The following is a 17351-nucleotide window of genomic DNA, read 5'->3' on the forward strand; positions in this document are numbered from 1 at the left end:
GTAAATCTGATGAAAAAAAAATAAATAGAAACTATTTTGAATTGATCTTATCTTGCTTTAGGACAGGGCTATTCAATTGGCTGCAATTTGTTCCAGTGCTCCAAATAGTGTGACCAAGACATCAAAAATAAATTTTGTTCAGTCAAAAAACGGCAGCTATAGTTATGAAGTGACGTGCGCCTGTTCAATTCAGCATGAGCTGGAGTTGAAAGCTGCGCAGAGAGCGAGTCAAGTGACATTAAGGCCGTACTCACACTAGGGCCCCGTTTACACTAATGCGTTTTAGTTTGAAAACGCATAAGTTTTGCTACGGTTACGCCATCCGTCCACACTACGCCGGAGTTCTCGAGTGCCGAAAACGGAGCTGCTGCTCCGTCTCAGTGTGGATGATGGAAAACGGAGACATCTGAAAACGGAGGCGGGGCTGCAGACGTTCGCCTCTCTGATTGGGGCTTTTCCTGAATATTAAGTAGCCTAACACGCACAGTTCAGTTCTGCATCCTCTCCGTGTAAGTTCAGACTTCGCAAATTTGATCAAGGCTGCAGTTTCTTCTTCTCAGTTTGATATGGACAACAGACTATACCGAGGAAACGGGTAAATCTTCAAAGGGAACAGTGCACTTTATAGCTTCATTCACATCACACTGGCTTCGTTGTTTCACTTTCTCAACAATAAAATGTATACATGATTTAAGGAACTGCCTATTTTCATTTTAATATTAGCAACTTAGACAGCAGAAATGTTGAGGTGTCGTGCTGCATATATGAGCGTCATCTTCACTGTGTGGATATTTATAACAAAACGGAGCCGATAACAACTGCCTCCTTTCAATTTCAGTGAAAATACGGAACACACCCTCTCTTTGCTGAATATCAGTTTTAATAATCGATAATGGCCATTTTAAAAGTATAACATACAATAAGTTTATATATTATAGGAAATAAAGGCAAGCGATCAGTCAATATACAGAATGTACGTGCTTACATTAATCAATAACTTATCTTTGCTCTCAGCCAAAACACGTTACCTGAGAACAAGTAATAGATTCCAATGCCCAAAGTCAGGGAATATGTCGTTAGATAAAGACAACAAGATAAATGAAATATCCCGTTTAATAAATATAGTGATATTAGATCCAGCGGGAGATGCTTGATGAGAAGTCCGACTAGCACAGCTCTCATCTGGGTATATGGGCTGCAGCGCTTGCCCGAGAGTGTGAGTGTGGTCACGTGATGTGCGTTTTCAGCGTTTTGGTGTGGACGGAGAGCTGTTCAGAAACGCTGGGTAAAACGCGAGTGTGGACGCGGATCGTTTTTATTCTAAAACGCCGTTTTAAAACTAAAACGCACTAGTGTAAACGGGGCCTAGGTACAGTTACCTTGAACCGGGCCAAAGCACGCTTGTCCCCCCTTCCTGTCTCCCTCGACGACGGCCCGCACTCACACCACAAATGGACTTCGGCACGCTTACGTCATCGCTGCTGCGCTGTTCAGTGAGAAGCGCTCTCTCACTCAGCAGCACAGTGGAGATTTCTCTAGTTATATAGTTTCAGTCGTTTGATATGCAGTCAAATATTTCGCCAAACAGTCCTTAGGGATGCGGAGACACGTCTGCTGAAGGCGCGCAGCTGTCGTACAGTGAGGAGTTTGCGTCTTTAATCAACTACGGCAGTTTGCGTTCACTGAACAGTAAGAATGATTGTGTCATCATTTGTATTGCAAGTCAGATCTCTCCAGTCCCTCATTTGGGATGCTTTTCATGAACTGGCCCCCATGACAAGCTAACTGAATAGCCCTGCTTTAGGTCTTTAGTCTCGTTATTTTGGAGCATAAATAAGAGACTAATTACGATGACATAAAACTGCCTCATACGCTGCAAACTAAAGTGACTCAGTAAAACGGTTATATTTATTAAATGGAGCAAATTAGCATCAACACAAGTATTATAGTAATAACTGTTCATATTAAGCAGAAATTAAGATTCCATTCACAGCATGCTTTGCTTTAGACTAATGTTGTTTTATATTTTTAAATAAGATTAGATCTGTTAGTGTTTAATGTTACGTTATGTTGGGATTATTATTCTGGTCAATTCAAATTTGGAGGGTTACCATTGTGCTGAAAAGTCAAGTATTTAAGCCTATTACGATGAACCATGTGGCTTTATTTGAACAGACAATAGTCATTTAATGAGGTTTGTTCTTCTGTGCAAGCATGTTTGAGCTTCTGCAAGAATCAACTGGGGTTTGTTCACATCAAGCAAGTACGGCTGTGCTTTTGTTGACCACATCTACAGTAACATATGCAATGTTTATGTGTGGAAAATGCCTAAATTAACAACTTCAAATCCTCTAGGTGTCATTAAACATCTTTGCACACAGAGTACGAACTTTACTTGTGCGTTTTTCATTGTACATATTTCATATTGATAAATGTATTGTGGGAAACAAACAGGAAAATGTGAAAGGTGTGCGACGTGCCAAGCATTGAAACCAGCATGAGCTACAGCAGTGGTTCTCAACCATCTGCCAAAATCTGTCTTTATATTTCACATTTGTTTGTCATAAAGTGTTCTGTGCTGAAAGACATACAGTTGGAGGCAAAATTATTAGCCCCCCCTTGAACTATTAGCTCCCCTGTTTATTTTTTCCCCCAATTTCTGTTTAACAGAGAGCAGACTGTTTTATTTTATCTTTGCCATGATGACAGTAAATAATATTTGACTAGATATTTTTCAAGACACTTCTACACAGCTTAAAGTGACATTAAAAGGCTAGGTTAATTAGGTTAACTAGGCAGGTTAGAGTAATTAGGCAAGTTATTGTATAACGATGGTTTGTTCTGTTGACAATAAAAAAATAGCCTAAGGGGGCTAATAATTTTGTCCTCAAAATGGTGTTTAAAAAAATTAAAACTGCTTTTGTTCTAGCCAAAATAAAACAACTAAGACTTTCTCCAGAAAAAAAAATATTATCAGACATACTGTGAAAATTTCCTTGCTCTGTTAAACATCATTTGGGAGATAGAAAAAAAAAAGAAAAAAAATGCAAAGGGGGTTAAGTAGAGTAATAACTGTTAGTTAGTATATATACTAGATTTTGGCTTGCACTTGTACAGTTCTCTGGATTGTGAAAACACCTCCCACAATGCTTTCTAAGGATGTAAAAAGTGTGAATGATGCGATGTAAGGTCGTATTTATTGTAAGCTAAAATTTCAGACTCAGAATGCAATACACTTGACTAGAATTTTTCTTACATTTTCACTTTAAATTGATTTAATCTTGGTAAGTTAATGGTTTAACATTAACATGATGTTATATTTAGCTACGTAGCATATTTACATGTCTTAATATTAAGAACAAAAAACTAAACAAATGCTTGTTAGTTGTTCTTATTATCAGTGTAAAGAATGACTCAAATTAAATTGTAAACGTTAAATGTAAACACCGTAATAAAAAATGTAGGGAAAGCTGCAGTACAGGTGAGCTTCTTTTTATGAATACATGAGGCTGAAGTTCCAAACAGACTTTCATTCATCTTTGGATCGCAAAAAAATATTTGAAAGAAATCTGAGACATTTAAAAACTCAAACATTTAAGACTGCAAAATGTTCAGAACTACAATGCAACATCAATCCATGTAACTGCTGTGATTTAATCCCAATTTTATGAAGCGATGCAAATGCTTTTTGCCAAACATTGTCTAAATATCTTCACTTGCCCAAAGATATCTGACATGCTGTACACAAACTTTTTATAGTTCATCTGGGCTTTAATATGGTGTAAACATGTGCATTATTTTATCTTTGCCATGATGACATTAAATAATATTTCTTTAGATATTTTTCTAGACACTTCTGTGCAGCTTAAAGTGACATTTAAAGGCTTAACTAGGTTAATTAGGTTAACTAGGTAGGTTAGGGTAATTAGGCAAGTTATTGTATAACAATGGTTTGTTTTGTAGACTATTGAACAAAATAATTTTGTCCTTAAAATAGTTTTTAAAAAAATTAAAAACTGCTTTTATTCTAGCCAAAATAAAACAAATTAGACTTTCTCCAGAAGAAAAAATATCATTAGACTTACTTTGAAAATTTCCTTGCTCTGTTAAACAACATTTGGGAAATATTTAAAAAAGAAAAGAAAAAAGAAATCAGATTGTGTGTGTATGTATGTATATATATGGAAGTGATTTGGTCATACTCACTGTTTTGTATAATTGGAGCATTCTTATTTTTTATTAATTGGGATTAAACCAATGAAGCCAGACTGATTACTTTTCAATTTGGATGACCTTTGGATGAACAATGTTGTTTCAGTGGAATATCTACTTCTGTGCTAAAAGATGAACTAAAGTCTTATGGGCTCGAATCGACATTATATTGAGCAAATTATGGCAGAAATTGTATAGGTCTCCTTTACAGAGATTAAAAGTATCCTAATATGTCTCAAATTTCACTTACAGTGGTGAAAAAGTAAGGACACCCTATTGAATTTCATAATTTTCCATATTTCTGAGTGTATACGCAGTACAGTACATCATAATATTAAAATGTTTCACAAACTGGTCATCACATACAAGTATGCATGTGATAGCAACAACCAGACGAAACAACCCATGATTGCTAAATAAGAAATTCAATACAAAAATGTATATTAAAAAAAACTAAAAGTTGAAGAAAGAAATGCACAAAATGAAAATACAGTTCATTTTTTAAAGTCCAGCAGTCTTTGACTAAATTTGCTTCTTTATGTAGGTCATATTTAATCCCAAATAGACAAAGGCATTTTTTTATTTTGATTTCTTTAATTTCAAAGAGAGAAATTGACATTTGTTGGTTTTTATTATTAAGTGCTGTATTATTTGGTTACTTGAGCAGCAATACATAACACTTTAAAACAAAGTTTATTTTAAATAAAGGAATTTTGTGTGATTTTATAAACTAATAGGGCTCTATTTTAACGGTCTAGGCACAAAGCCCAAAGCGCAGGGTGCAAAAGCATTAAGGGCGCATCCGAATCCACTTTTGCTATTTTAAGGATGAAAAAATACGCTCAGCGCCGAGGCGCATGGTCTAACAGGGTTGAGCTTATTCTATTAATGAGTTATGGGTGTGTTTTGAGAATAAACCAATTAGAGTCTCATCTCCCATTACCTTTGGGAGTCAGTTGCATCGCGCCATGGCTATTAGCCATTTACATGGCGAACTTAGTAAGTGGATAAACTGAACGCTTTACTAGTGAAAAAAAACAGTTAAACGGAGCATCTGCAGCACAAGGATAAAGAATGAGCCTCCTCCAATCGCCTTTTACTTTCACTTTCTCTCTTTTGTGGATAAGGAAACGCTGACATAATTTGGTTTGTTAAGCGCAAAGATTTGTATCAAACTATTTCTAAAGTCAGTTCTTATTTCCAGCAAACGAATAAATGAATAATAATAACAAAGTGTGGTCAAACAGATGAGTTATATCCAAATACACATGATATGCTCCATATGGTCCAAAACCTGACAGGTGGACAAATCTAAACTTGTTTTTTTTTTTTTATATATATATATATAAATATGCATATAATAAATACTACTACTAATAATAACATTAAAGAAAAGCAAATAGTTGTGAATAAACTTTTTTTTAAAAGCCCCTGGAGATGAAGAAGGCATGGAGGCAGTGGTTTTTATATTTATGTAAAAAGTAATAATTTTTGTGATATTTTAATCCTTTTTCATTTGGAAAGATATTTGTGTATTGCTCTACATCCTGCGTGTTTTCAGCAATGTTTAAGCAAGGTGCACAACCAACGCGCCAACAATGCGCCTTAACACACCTCTTTTCTAGACCGAAACACCCACGAGTCCACAAAGTACAGCAAATAGATTTGCTATTTAAATAACGTGGCGGAAGACGGGAAAATTAATGTTGCGTTGGTCTGAAATTAGCAATACGTTGCGGAAACATATCTTGCGTCTTATTGCGCCTGGTGTATGATAGAGCCCCATAGTGTTAAGGAATTAATGAATATATAATAATCTGATAACTGTGATAAACTTGAAATCGTGATTACTCCTCAAACTATAATCATTCCCACAAAATCTATAGCCATTTCATCTCAAGGCAAATACAGATCAGAGTCAAAAAATGGATTTGACCTGCCAAAGATACGATTTCATATGTCCTGATATGAAAAATTGGAATATCAAAGGGTGTCCCTTAACTTTTTTACTTACTGTACATTACATATTTCCTGCACAGGCATATGAGATCTAAAAAAGATTCTGGTATTAAGAGTAATTTCGATTTCACACCATAAATAAATCTATCAGTGCTGTTCATGAGTACCACAACAACGAAACAACAACAACAACAACAACAAATGGATGACTTCTTCCAATGCAACCAGTTTGAGAACAATCCGAGCTCCGGTAGCTTCACACAGAAAACATAAGACTCCAAGATTCCCTAGAGGTAGGGACGGGGATTCACCATTAGAAGGTGTGTGTGCGTGTTTGCACATACCATCTAAGAAGCCAGAGGAGGTCAGCTTTTTACGGTGTGCGTGAGCGTAATCTTGTAGGTTAGGTGCACTGGAGGAGCCGCCCAGCACCATGGTGCTAAACAAGCCAGCACAATGAGACCCTGATGGGAGTTAGAGAAGATACATACAGCAATCGGGTGTTCCAAGAGATACACCTCGCAATGCATGCAGCATGCATTTCGACAAGATTCTTGCCACAGAATGAGTAGTGCAGCCTCACTGAAAGCATCCCATAATGACAGTAATGTCTTTTGTAGGTGGAACCAAAGAATGAAATTTCGAAGAAAGACGATTTGAGCAGAAGACAAGAAATAACAAGCAATTACTGACTAAATGAAATGCTGATCCATCTACCATAGTAGTTTTAAGCACTGTAGCTGACTGTGATTATATCATATGTACCATACTCCAATCTACAAAAATCTTTGATTACACTTTATTTTAAGTCCCAATTCATGCTGTTAACAAAACATTAACTAAAAATGCTAATTAGCTAGTAAAGTGAGGGTTTAGGTTTTGGGTGGGATTAGGGAGGTAGAATGAAAACAATACTATATAACTACTATAAAATAGAGAATATTGTAATAATATGTACTATAGGTACGATGCTAGCAGTTAATAGTATGAATTGTGACAGACTAAAGTGTTACCAAATCTTCCTAAGACAGAATCTGAGAAATTTCATAGGAATAGATATACTTTGGTGTAGGGCTGCACAATATATTATTTTAGCATCGATATTGCAATGTGTGAATCTGCAATAGTCACATCACACAACATGCAAACGGTATAGATGAATATAATGGATCTATTGTGTGCTTTTTAAGACCTGTGACAGTCTAAGCATTTTAAAAATAAAGTTTAAAGCATTTTGGCATAGGGAATTATTACGGGGCAAAGCAGTGGTGCAGTAGGTAGTGCTGTTCGTAAAAATCCGCTGCGTAACAACGTGCTGGATAAGTTGGCGACTCATTCCGCTGTGGCAACCCCAGATTAATAAAGAGACTAAGCCGATAAGAAAATGAATGAAATGAATGAATTATTACGTTTTTAGCTTTAACAAAGATTAACTGTATTTAATTATTCATACAATGAAGACTAGACAGTTTTATTGTACATTTGATTATTTTATTTCTGAATCCTGTTAGACTCCTTCAGTTGTATATTCTCTCTAACTGCATTTATCCATGTTTGTAATTTGTTTATTGCTGTATATCCTATGCAGATACACTCTCCTACAAAATCATCAAACTAATCTAAAACTATGAATTCTTTCCAAACAGAAGCTATATAAAACATCACAATATAACAAATAAAATGTACGTTTTTCCAATATCGTGCAGCCCTATTAGTGTCATCTGGTTGAATAGTAGACTTAAAAATGATTAATCAGGAGTTGTCTATAGATTATTAGTGTATAGAGCACGGCTCATACAAAAGCTACCTTAAAACCAAGCAGCTTCCCATTGGTGAATGCAGAAATTTGAATTTATAAAAATCCAATCGCTGACACATTCCAGTTCAAATGAATTGGCTGAGCATCTTAAAGTTCTGTATCTGGTCATCATTTTGTCCTCACATCTTTTAAATTACCCAGTAGTACTTTTTTCTTAATTAAAGTGATTCAAATCATTCACCTCATCATACAAGTAAAGAATTAATAATACTTAAATTAGGGCTGTGCAATATTGAAAACAAATGCAATGCTAAAACAATGAGATAGTCTATGGGTGATAGGACAACCTTGAAAAATTGTTATAACTGACATACAGTTGAAATCAGAATAATTTTTATTATTTTTTTTTAATAATCTGGTTTCAAATTAACAATAATCTATATATGAAGAGTTCAGATGCAAAAAACTAAACGCCACCTGAAATTTTCCTGGTAACACTTTACAATAAGGTTGATTAGTTAATGCATTTACTAAAATGAACTAATCATGAACAACACTTGAACAGCATTTATTAATCATAATTGAACATTTACTAATGTATTATTAACATCCAACTCCATGCTTGTTAACATTAGTTACATGGCTTGACTGCTTGGTCTTTTTAATATTCAGCATGCATTAAATTATTCATGCAATCATTTTTCCTTCAGCTTAGTCCCATTATTTATCAGGGGTCGCCACAGCAGAATGAACCGCCAGCTTCATTCATTCATTTTCTTGTCGGCTTAGTCCCATTATTTATCAGGGGTCGCCACAGCAGAATGAACTGCCAGCTTATCCAGCATATGTTTTACACAGCGGATGCCCTTCCAGCTGCAACCCAGTATTGGGAAACACCCATAAACTTTCACATGCACACACTTATACACTACAGCCAATTTAGTTTATTCAATTCACCTATAGTGCATGTCTTTGGACTGTGGGGGAAACTGGAAACCCACGCCAACACAGAGAACATGCAAACTACACACAGAAATGCCAACTGGCCCAGCTGGGACTCAAACCAGCAACCTTCTTGCTGTGAGGAAACAATGCTAACCTCTGAGCCACCGTGTAGCCTTCAATTAAGTTATTTTTGCATTAAATCACTTATTTACTGCAAACCATTGCAATGTGTATATTGCCATAACTCAATAATTTGGATATATATCACACAACCCTAATCAAAACACTGTTTAATGTAAATCTTTGTACATCACATGACATCCGAAAGAATTTCAGGTCACCTGTCCTTCTATAAACCACAAAGTTGCCATTTAAAAGAGTATAAATGAATTAGAAATTGAAACACATGCTTGGAGATGTTTTGAATAGTTTGTTTGTCAATGTGTGATTATTGTTAACTGTTTTTTTGTTTGTTGTCTGTTAGACCTATGTGACATGTACAGTGCATCCGGAAAGTATTGATAGCGCTTTACTTTTTCCACATTTTTTTTATGTTACAGACTTATTCCAGAATGGATTAAATTCATTTATTTCCTCAACATTATACACACAATACCCCATAATGACCATGTGACAAAAAGAGTTTTTAAATTGTTGCCATTTTATTAAAAAGCAATTACAGCCTCAAGTCTTTTTGAATATTATGCCACAAGCTTGGCACACCTGTCTTTGGGAATTTTTCCTCTCTGCAGTACCTCTCAAGCTCTATCAAATTGGAAGAGAAGCAGCAGTGTACAGCCATTTTCAGATCTCTCCAGAGATCTTTAATAGGATTTAGGTCTGGGCTCTGGCTGGGCCACTCAAGGACATTCACAGAGTTGTTGTGAAGCCACTCCATTGATATTTTGGCGGTGTGCTTTGGATCATTGTCCTGCTGGAAGATGAACCGCCGCCCCAGTCTGAGGTCAAGAGCACTCTGAAGCAGGTCTTCATTCAGGATGTCTCTGTACATTGCTGCATTAATTTTTTCCTCTATCCTGACTAGTCGTCCAGTTCTTGCTGCTAAAAAACATCCCCACAGCATGATGCTGCCACCACTATGCTTCACTGTAGGGATGGTTTTAGCCTGGGGATGAGCGGTGCATGGTTTTCTCCAAAGGTAACGAACAGCATTCACTCTAAAGAGTTCAATTTTAGTCTCATCAGGCGAGAGAATTTTGTTTCTTATGGTCTGAGAGTCCTTCAGAAGCCCGTTGGCAAATTCCAGGCAGGGAGTGGCTTCCATCTGGCCACTCTATCATACAGGCCTGATTGGTGGATTGCTGCACAGATGGTTGTCCTTCTGTAAGGTTCTTCTCTCTCCACAGAAAAACGCTGGAGCTCAGACAGAGAGAACATCGGGTTATTGATCACCTCCCTGACTAAGGCCCTTCTCCCCCGATCACTCAGCTTAGATGGCCGGCCAGCTCTAGGAAGAGTTCTGGTGGTTCCAAACATCTTCCACTTACAGATAATGGAGGCCACTGTGCTTATTGGAACTTTCAGAGCAGCAGAAATTGTTCTGTAACCTTCCCCAGCCTTGTGTCTCGAGACAATCCTGTTTCTGAGGCCTACAGACAATTCATTTGTCTTCAAGCTTGGTTTGTGCTTTGCCATGCACCGTCAACCCTGGGACCTTATATAGACAGGTGTATGCCTTTTCAAATCATGTGCAATCAACTGAATTTACCACAGGTGAACTCCAATGAAGCTGCTGAAACATCTCAAGAATGATCAGTGGAAACAGAATGTACCTGAGCTCAATTTAGAGCTTCACAGCAAAAGCTGTGAATGCCAGTGTGCATGTGATTATTCAGCTTTTTATTTTTAATAAATTTGCAACTATTTCAAATAATCTTTTTTCACATTGTCATTATGGGGTATTATGTGTAGAATTTTGAGGAAATAAATTAATTCAATTCATTTTGGAATAAGGCTGTAACATAAAAAATGTTGACAAAGTGAAGCCCTATTAATATATTCCAAATGCACTGTACACTGCCTAATCTTGGCCAGGATGCTCTTGTAAAAGAGATGTTTAATCTCAGTGTTACTGGTAAAATAAAGGTTTTAAAAATACTACTACTAATAATAATAATAATAAACAGTTACCAAAACACATTATTTAAAGGTATATTTTCCCAACCATGTCCCTTTAAACACACAAAGGACATTACAAGCATTTATGAGAGTCAGCACTGTATTAGTCAGCTGTGTGGCAAAAATCTTAGAACACAGTGTGTTTCAGAGTAAAGCGCTCGCTAACAGAATTACAGGTTCAGTTCCAATTCAGACCTAAATTAATCGGCTGTTAAGTTTAAAGAATCAAGAGAGAGCAGCCACACCAACATCACACACAACAGAGATTAGAAATGGAACGGCAAACATTATTTGGACACTGAAAACCAGCACGGTATGTCAGAGTTCCTCCGTAATGAACATCCAAAAACATACACATATCAATGTATTATAAAATATCGGTGTTTGCTTTGTAATATTAAGATTGTGAGTGTGCTCTGTCATTCGTGAGTGTATATCTTACCTAATCCAGTGGTGAGCTTGTGATCCGCATGTAGTCGGCTGGGTCTGGCGTGGCTGTTGTTCTCTGACAAAACCTAAAAGCACAAAAAATAACTTCTCAACAATGACAACAAAAAGTCATCCTTCTTTGTTCAAGTAAGCCCTCTCCAGATAGACAGATGTTAATAAGCGGCATTGTAAATATGTGAGTTCACAGGTCTATACCAAAATAAAAGACCAGCAGGAAGAAACCGAAATGAATCATGCATAAACAAAGCATTTCCACACAGACTCCATTCCATAAACCAGAAAACAGGATGTGAGGTCAGGAATGCAGGAAGGTATGAGGACAAACATGGCAACAGTTTATAGTTAAACAAATTTAAATTTTAACCAAAACATCCATTTACATCCATTTAAAAACCCAACAGAGCAGGGAAACAAACACAGCCCGGTTATGTTTTGGTTTCATGCAAAACTAAAGAAAAAAAACCCAAATTCTGAGCTTTAATTTATTGAAAAAGAAGGTTATACTTGGCACAAGAAGAGGGTTATTGGAGTTTTTATGCAGTCCTTCAAATCTGAACAGGTTATGCCTGGATTAATACTGATTAGGTTTACAGATAATTGTTTTTGCAGATATTCATTCATTCATTTTCTTGTCGGCTTAGTCCCTTTATTAGTCCAGGGTCGCCACAGCGGAATGAACCGCCAACTTATCCAGCACATTTTTACGCAGCGGATGCCCTTCCAGCTGCAACCCATCTCTGGAAAACATCCACACACACAATAGCCGCGTTTCCACTATCGCGGCTAAAGCGAGCGAGCCAGGGCGAGTCAAGGCCAGTGGCGTTTCCACTGTCACTTCCGGGGCTTAATCGGGCCAAAGCGGGGCTTTCTTGAGGCCAGCGGCCTGCCTTTTTCGGCCCGCCGAATACCTTGGGCCAAGGAGGGCCAGCTGGGGCTTCTGGGCGGAGTGAAAGGAGAGGTGGGAAGTTTTTTGATCGCACATGATCTAGCCTTATAGTCTGGGGTCTTTTTGCGTTTGATCACCCTTATGTTTCCCTTTTAAATGTAAGGCTGCTGCATAAAATAATAAAGTAGTTTTAATTTATAGTGACGTTCTTTGCTGCGTCCTCGTTTATGTTTCAATAACGCATAATAATCTTTACACCATATTAAAGACACAGCAGACAGTAAAGGTTTTCGAGAGTTTTTGTCAAGTTTAAAATGTTTGTTTGTGCGCGTTTAGATGCCTGTATGTGTGTGTGAGACCGGACAAGAGCGCTTATTTATTTTGGAGATAATACACAATATAAATACAACAGAAAGATATAAAACTTAACAAATTACGTGCCCACTTTCGTAGACTTTAAACAATATAGTGTCATATCTTGATAAAATAGCCTAAGCTATATTGAAAATATAATTTAAAGAATTACAAATATCGGATATATATAAAATCGCATTAAATAAATAAACCAATATAAAATAAACAAAAAATATAAAATAAAATAAACAAAAGCTAGCTATATGTAGGTAGCCTATATACAAAACATAAATCAAACCATTTTAAAGCCACATATAGCCTAACTTTCACTTTACCAAGACCTATCTGAAAAAAAAAGATGTTCGATATTTTCTAAAAACAATTAACACCGGAGAAATTTTGTCTTCATTTTAATAGTTTCGTTTCGGGATGATTCTATGGTGTGCTTTATCTGCCTGTCCTCATTCCCGCTGAAGTGGGCGGGTTGTGTGACGTTTGATTCGGGGACGTTCTGTGGGCGGTGTTTGCGTGACGCGCTGTGAGCTACTAGCCCGACAGTGGAAACGCGACATGATTTCGGCCTCATTTCTCAACCTCCCGGGCTATTGGCCCGGCCAGGCCCGATTAAAGCCTTGGCTCGCACTGGCCCGATAGTGGAAATGCGGCTAATCACACAGACATACACTATGGACATTTTACCCTACCCAATTCACCTGTACCGCATGTCTTTGAACTGTGGGGGAAACCGGAGCACCCGGAGGAAACCCACGCGAACGCAGGGAGAACATGCAAACTTCACACAGAAACGCCAACTGAGCCGAGGATCGAACCAGCAACCCAGCGACCTTCTTGCTGTGAGGCTACAGCACTACCCACAGCGCCACTGCGTCGCCTGTAGATATTAACTTAATCTAAATGTTAATCTAAAATGTTTAAAAATTGCTTTGACATTCTTTTCTGTGTAGGTTTTTTGCAGAACTGAAGCGCAGTGTTGGGCAAGTTACTTCAAAAATAGTAATTAATTAGTAATTATATTATTAAACTTGTACAGTACTTCTTCGACAAAGTAATTTCTCAACATTACTGAAAGTCCCTTTTCAGTATTACTGTAAAAAGACCATTTTAACACATAGATAGTACAAATTTAAAGGACAAATACATGAAACATGAAAATATTTTAACGTAATGCCACCATATCTCATACATTCTATATACATTGGTGTGAAGAAGTATTTGTCCCTACCGATTTCTTATTTATTTTGCAAGTTTGTCACACTTTAATGTTTCAAATCAAACTAATTGAAATATTAGTCTAAGACAGTGGTTACCAAACTTTTTGCTGTGTGCACCCCTTTCTAATATTTGACACATGTCAAGCCCCCCTTTCTCTGATTAAGCTCATTTTGAACTTTTCTGTATACGCAATTAAAATTAATAAATGTTAACGACGAGCTTTTATGAAGTTGACAATTTTCACAGTGTCATTAAGAACAGACAAAAGCTCATCTGGCATGTTTTTCCATCGCTAGAGCTTCTCGGTGGATGCTGCAGTGTACCGAGGAAACCAATAAGTTAAGGCAACTCAAACCGTTTGAGGAAACCAATTGTGACAAACCATTTGAGGTAAAAAAAATAACTAATCTATAAAAACAATGTGAACTTAATCCATTTAAATTGAAGTAATGAGGTATTTAATTAACTTCAACACTTCGGTCAAAACTCTTTTTAAATGAGTAGAATTAACTTTTTGTAAATTTTGAGTTAACTACACTCATTTCATTTGATAAAGTTGACTGTTCTTATCAGTTCACCAAGGTTAACGCAACAATATGCCGTAGCACTCATTAACAAAGTGTTGTAAAATACTATTTATACAGTATAATACACTGTACTATAGTATTTACTATAAATAGCTATCCGCTTAAGTGTGACGTCACGCGAAGCAGCTTCCAAGTCCAAGCGCTCTATTCAATTGAATGGGGAAACTCGTGAAATGGTAATAATAAACGTTTACAAAGCGATGTAATACTTTCGAAAATCACAATCGCAATATATATAGTTGAAGTCGGAATTATTAGCCCCCTTTTTTTCTTATTTTTTAAAAATATTTCCCAAATGATGTTTAACAGAGCAAGGTAATTTTCACAGTATGTCTGATAATATTTTTTTCCTCTGGATAAAGTCTTATTTGTTTTATTTTGGCTAGAATAAAGGAATTTTGAATTTTTTTATTAACCATTTTAGGGACAAAATTATTAGCCCCTTTAAGCTATATTTTTTCTCGATAATCTACAGAACAAACCATCGTTATACAATAACTTGCCTAATTAACCTAACCTGCCTAATTAATTAACCTAGTTAATGCTTTAAATGTCACTTTAAGCTGCATAGAAGCGTCTTGAAAAATATCTAGTAAAATATTATTTACAGTCATCATGGCAACGATAAAATAAATCAGTTATTAGAGATGAGTTATTAAAATTATTATGTTTAGAAATGTGTTGAAAAAAATCTTCTCTCCGTTAAACAGAAATTGGGGGAAAAATAAACAAGCGGTCTAATAATTTAAGGGGGCAAATAATTCTGACTTCAACTGTATGTCCATGCCTAATATCCAATGGCCAGAAAGTGATTCATTTTTTTTTATAAATTGTTAAAATTTTGTTATTTGGAATGCAGCAAGCCCAGAGATTGTTGTGTACACTATGAATTTATCCAAAAACAACTTTAACGTGTGATATGAATAAAAAGTCATCATAAACGAATGATTTCTCAACTCAAATGAGTGGCGGCTTGGACCCGGAAACAGCATTACATACGTCACCAACACGTTACCACTTAACAATTTTTATTAGTTACTTTGTAACTAATTACACCCAACACTGCTGTAGTGTCTCTTTATTGGACAGCTATATGACGTTTCGTAAAGGTGTGTTAAGTACTTGACAAATGTTCCCACTTTGCTCTAATGTTGTGTAAATTGGCTAGACAACTGACATGTATCAACTTAATTAGGCAATAATTTCTTGCAAAAACAAAGACACAAGTGTAACTATAACACATTGGTTATAATTACTATAAACGTACAATGTTGATACGTACAATGGTTCATCACCCAAAATACATTGTTGATTTATACACTGACATACTTGCTTTGTACTGAACTGGACTTAAAAGAAAATGTACCCTTGGTTGAGGACAGTGACAAATGAATATTAAAAGCATCAAAGCAGAGGAGAAATAAAAACTGTGTCCTGGAAAAGATGAGTGACAGCAAATCCACCCTAAACATACATGATATGACACACATCCCAGAGCAGCCCAGAGGTCAAATCATTACTGGACACTGAAATGGAGCAGAACGCAAAGGACAGCTAATGGGACAGCAGATGAATGAAAAGAGTTGAAATTTGCCACACTAAACATGGATAAAGAAAGTAGACTGGTGCAGAGTGAACAAAATACTGAAGGCTAGTCGTGAGAGGTTTAGCTTTTGGGCTGAAGCAGCAGCAAATGCCAAAAGAAGCATTTTCACAAAATAAAGATCTACAAATTTGTATTTTCAACTACATGTTATAAAATTCAGGTTATATTCAATCTGTATCGATTAACAAGCATTAGTACACACAATTAAATGACAGACATTGTAAATATAACATTTAAAGTCAGCCTGAAATGGTATTTGCAAATCCTTTGACTGCCTTAAAATATTTCTAAAGGTAAGAACATGTATGCGAGAACAAGTCTATCAAGACGCGACTGAATATTGAGGGAAATCAAAAAGAATGAGATCTGAGTAGGGTTGACTGATTATTACACTGTTTTTGGACTTTTCTAACAGCTTGTAAATTTAAGTTCCCCGTGTGCTGCAGCAATGGCTGTCCACTGCGCCGAGTATGTTTACGGTGTGGTTGTGCGTCCTTGGATGAGTTGAATGCAGAGCACAAATTATGGGTCACGAGTATATATGCTGACTTTCCTATTCAAAAATGAAAGCTTGAGTGTTTTCCTTCTCATCCATTTGTTCCAAACATGAGTTTTATTCACCTGTTGAACACAGAGAAAGATATACTGAAGAATGTTAGTAAAAAACCCATTGACTTATAGTGTTCCTACTATGGGTGTCAATGGTTGCTTTTCTTTCAAACATTAATCAGAACATCTTGTTTAGTGTTAAACAAAAGAAAGAAACTCATAAAAGTTCAGAATATCTGAGTAAGAGTAAATGGGTTTGGGGCAAATTGTCCCTTTAATTGCAGTTATTTTTAAAACCCAACATTAAATGTCATTAACAAATGTAAAATGTAAAAAATGTACTAATTGGCCAGAATACAGTATTGATTTGAAAACCTAAAGTACACACATATTTTATGTGTATTATGGTTCACACAGCGTCCACACTCATTTTATGTTAATTAATATGAGACCATGCAGGTGACACTGTGGGGCGTGACAGAAATATGAGCAGTGTCCTGAGTCATAGCTGGGCACCATGGACAGCCGCAGACTTTAGGTGCTGGTGTACGTGCCCTGATACTATACTACTTCCATAAGGTGTATAAGGGATACTACACTTGTCTGAAACATTTTTTTATTATGTATATATTTTGTTAAGGTATGACCATATTTAGACAGGAAGCAAAGTTA

The 17351-nt window shown here is 36.4% G+C and overlaps 3 protein-coding genes across 37 annotated transcripts in view; 1 reads left to right on the top strand and 2 right to left on the bottom strand.

Annotated features, from left to right (window-relative positions):
- tln1 (talin 1) overlaps positions 1–17351 on the top strand; it is a 1269505-nt gene that overhangs the window by 694030 nt on the left and 558124 nt on the right. The window lies entirely within an intron of this gene.
- ppip5k2 (diphosphoinositol pentakisphosphate kinase 2) overlaps positions 1–17351 on the bottom strand; it is a 93182-nt gene that overhangs the window by 17053 nt on the left and 58778 nt on the right. For 22 of the 35 annotated variants that reach the window (XR_015500742.1, XR_015500738.1, XR_015500741.1 and 19 more), the window contains 2 exons: positions 11457–11529; positions 6516–6635 (listed from right to left, as the gene is read on the bottom strand). Coding sequence is in view for 24 of the 35 variants with exons in the window: in XM_087270078.1 (XP_087126204.1) it covers positions 6516–6635; positions 11457–11529 (193 nt within the window). In the remaining 11 variants the exon portion in view is untranslated. The remainder of the gene's footprint in view (positions 1–6515; positions 6636–11456; positions 11530–17351) is intronic. The other 13 variants (XR_015500745.1, XR_015500740.1, XR_015500744.1 and 10 more) reach the window with 1 other exon arrangement.
- sh2d4a (SH2 domain containing 4A) overlaps positions 1–17351 on the bottom strand; it is a 209872-nt gene that overhangs the window by 13318 nt on the left and 179203 nt on the right. The window lies entirely within an intron of this gene.

Source organism: Danio rerio, chromosome 10 (assembly GCF_052040795.2).
Source record: "Danio rerio strain M-AB ecotype USA chromosome 10, GRCz13ab, whole genome shotgun sequence".
Classification (NCBI taxonomy): Eukaryota; Metazoa; Chordata; class Actinopteri; order Cypriniformes; family Danionidae; genus Danio; species Danio rerio.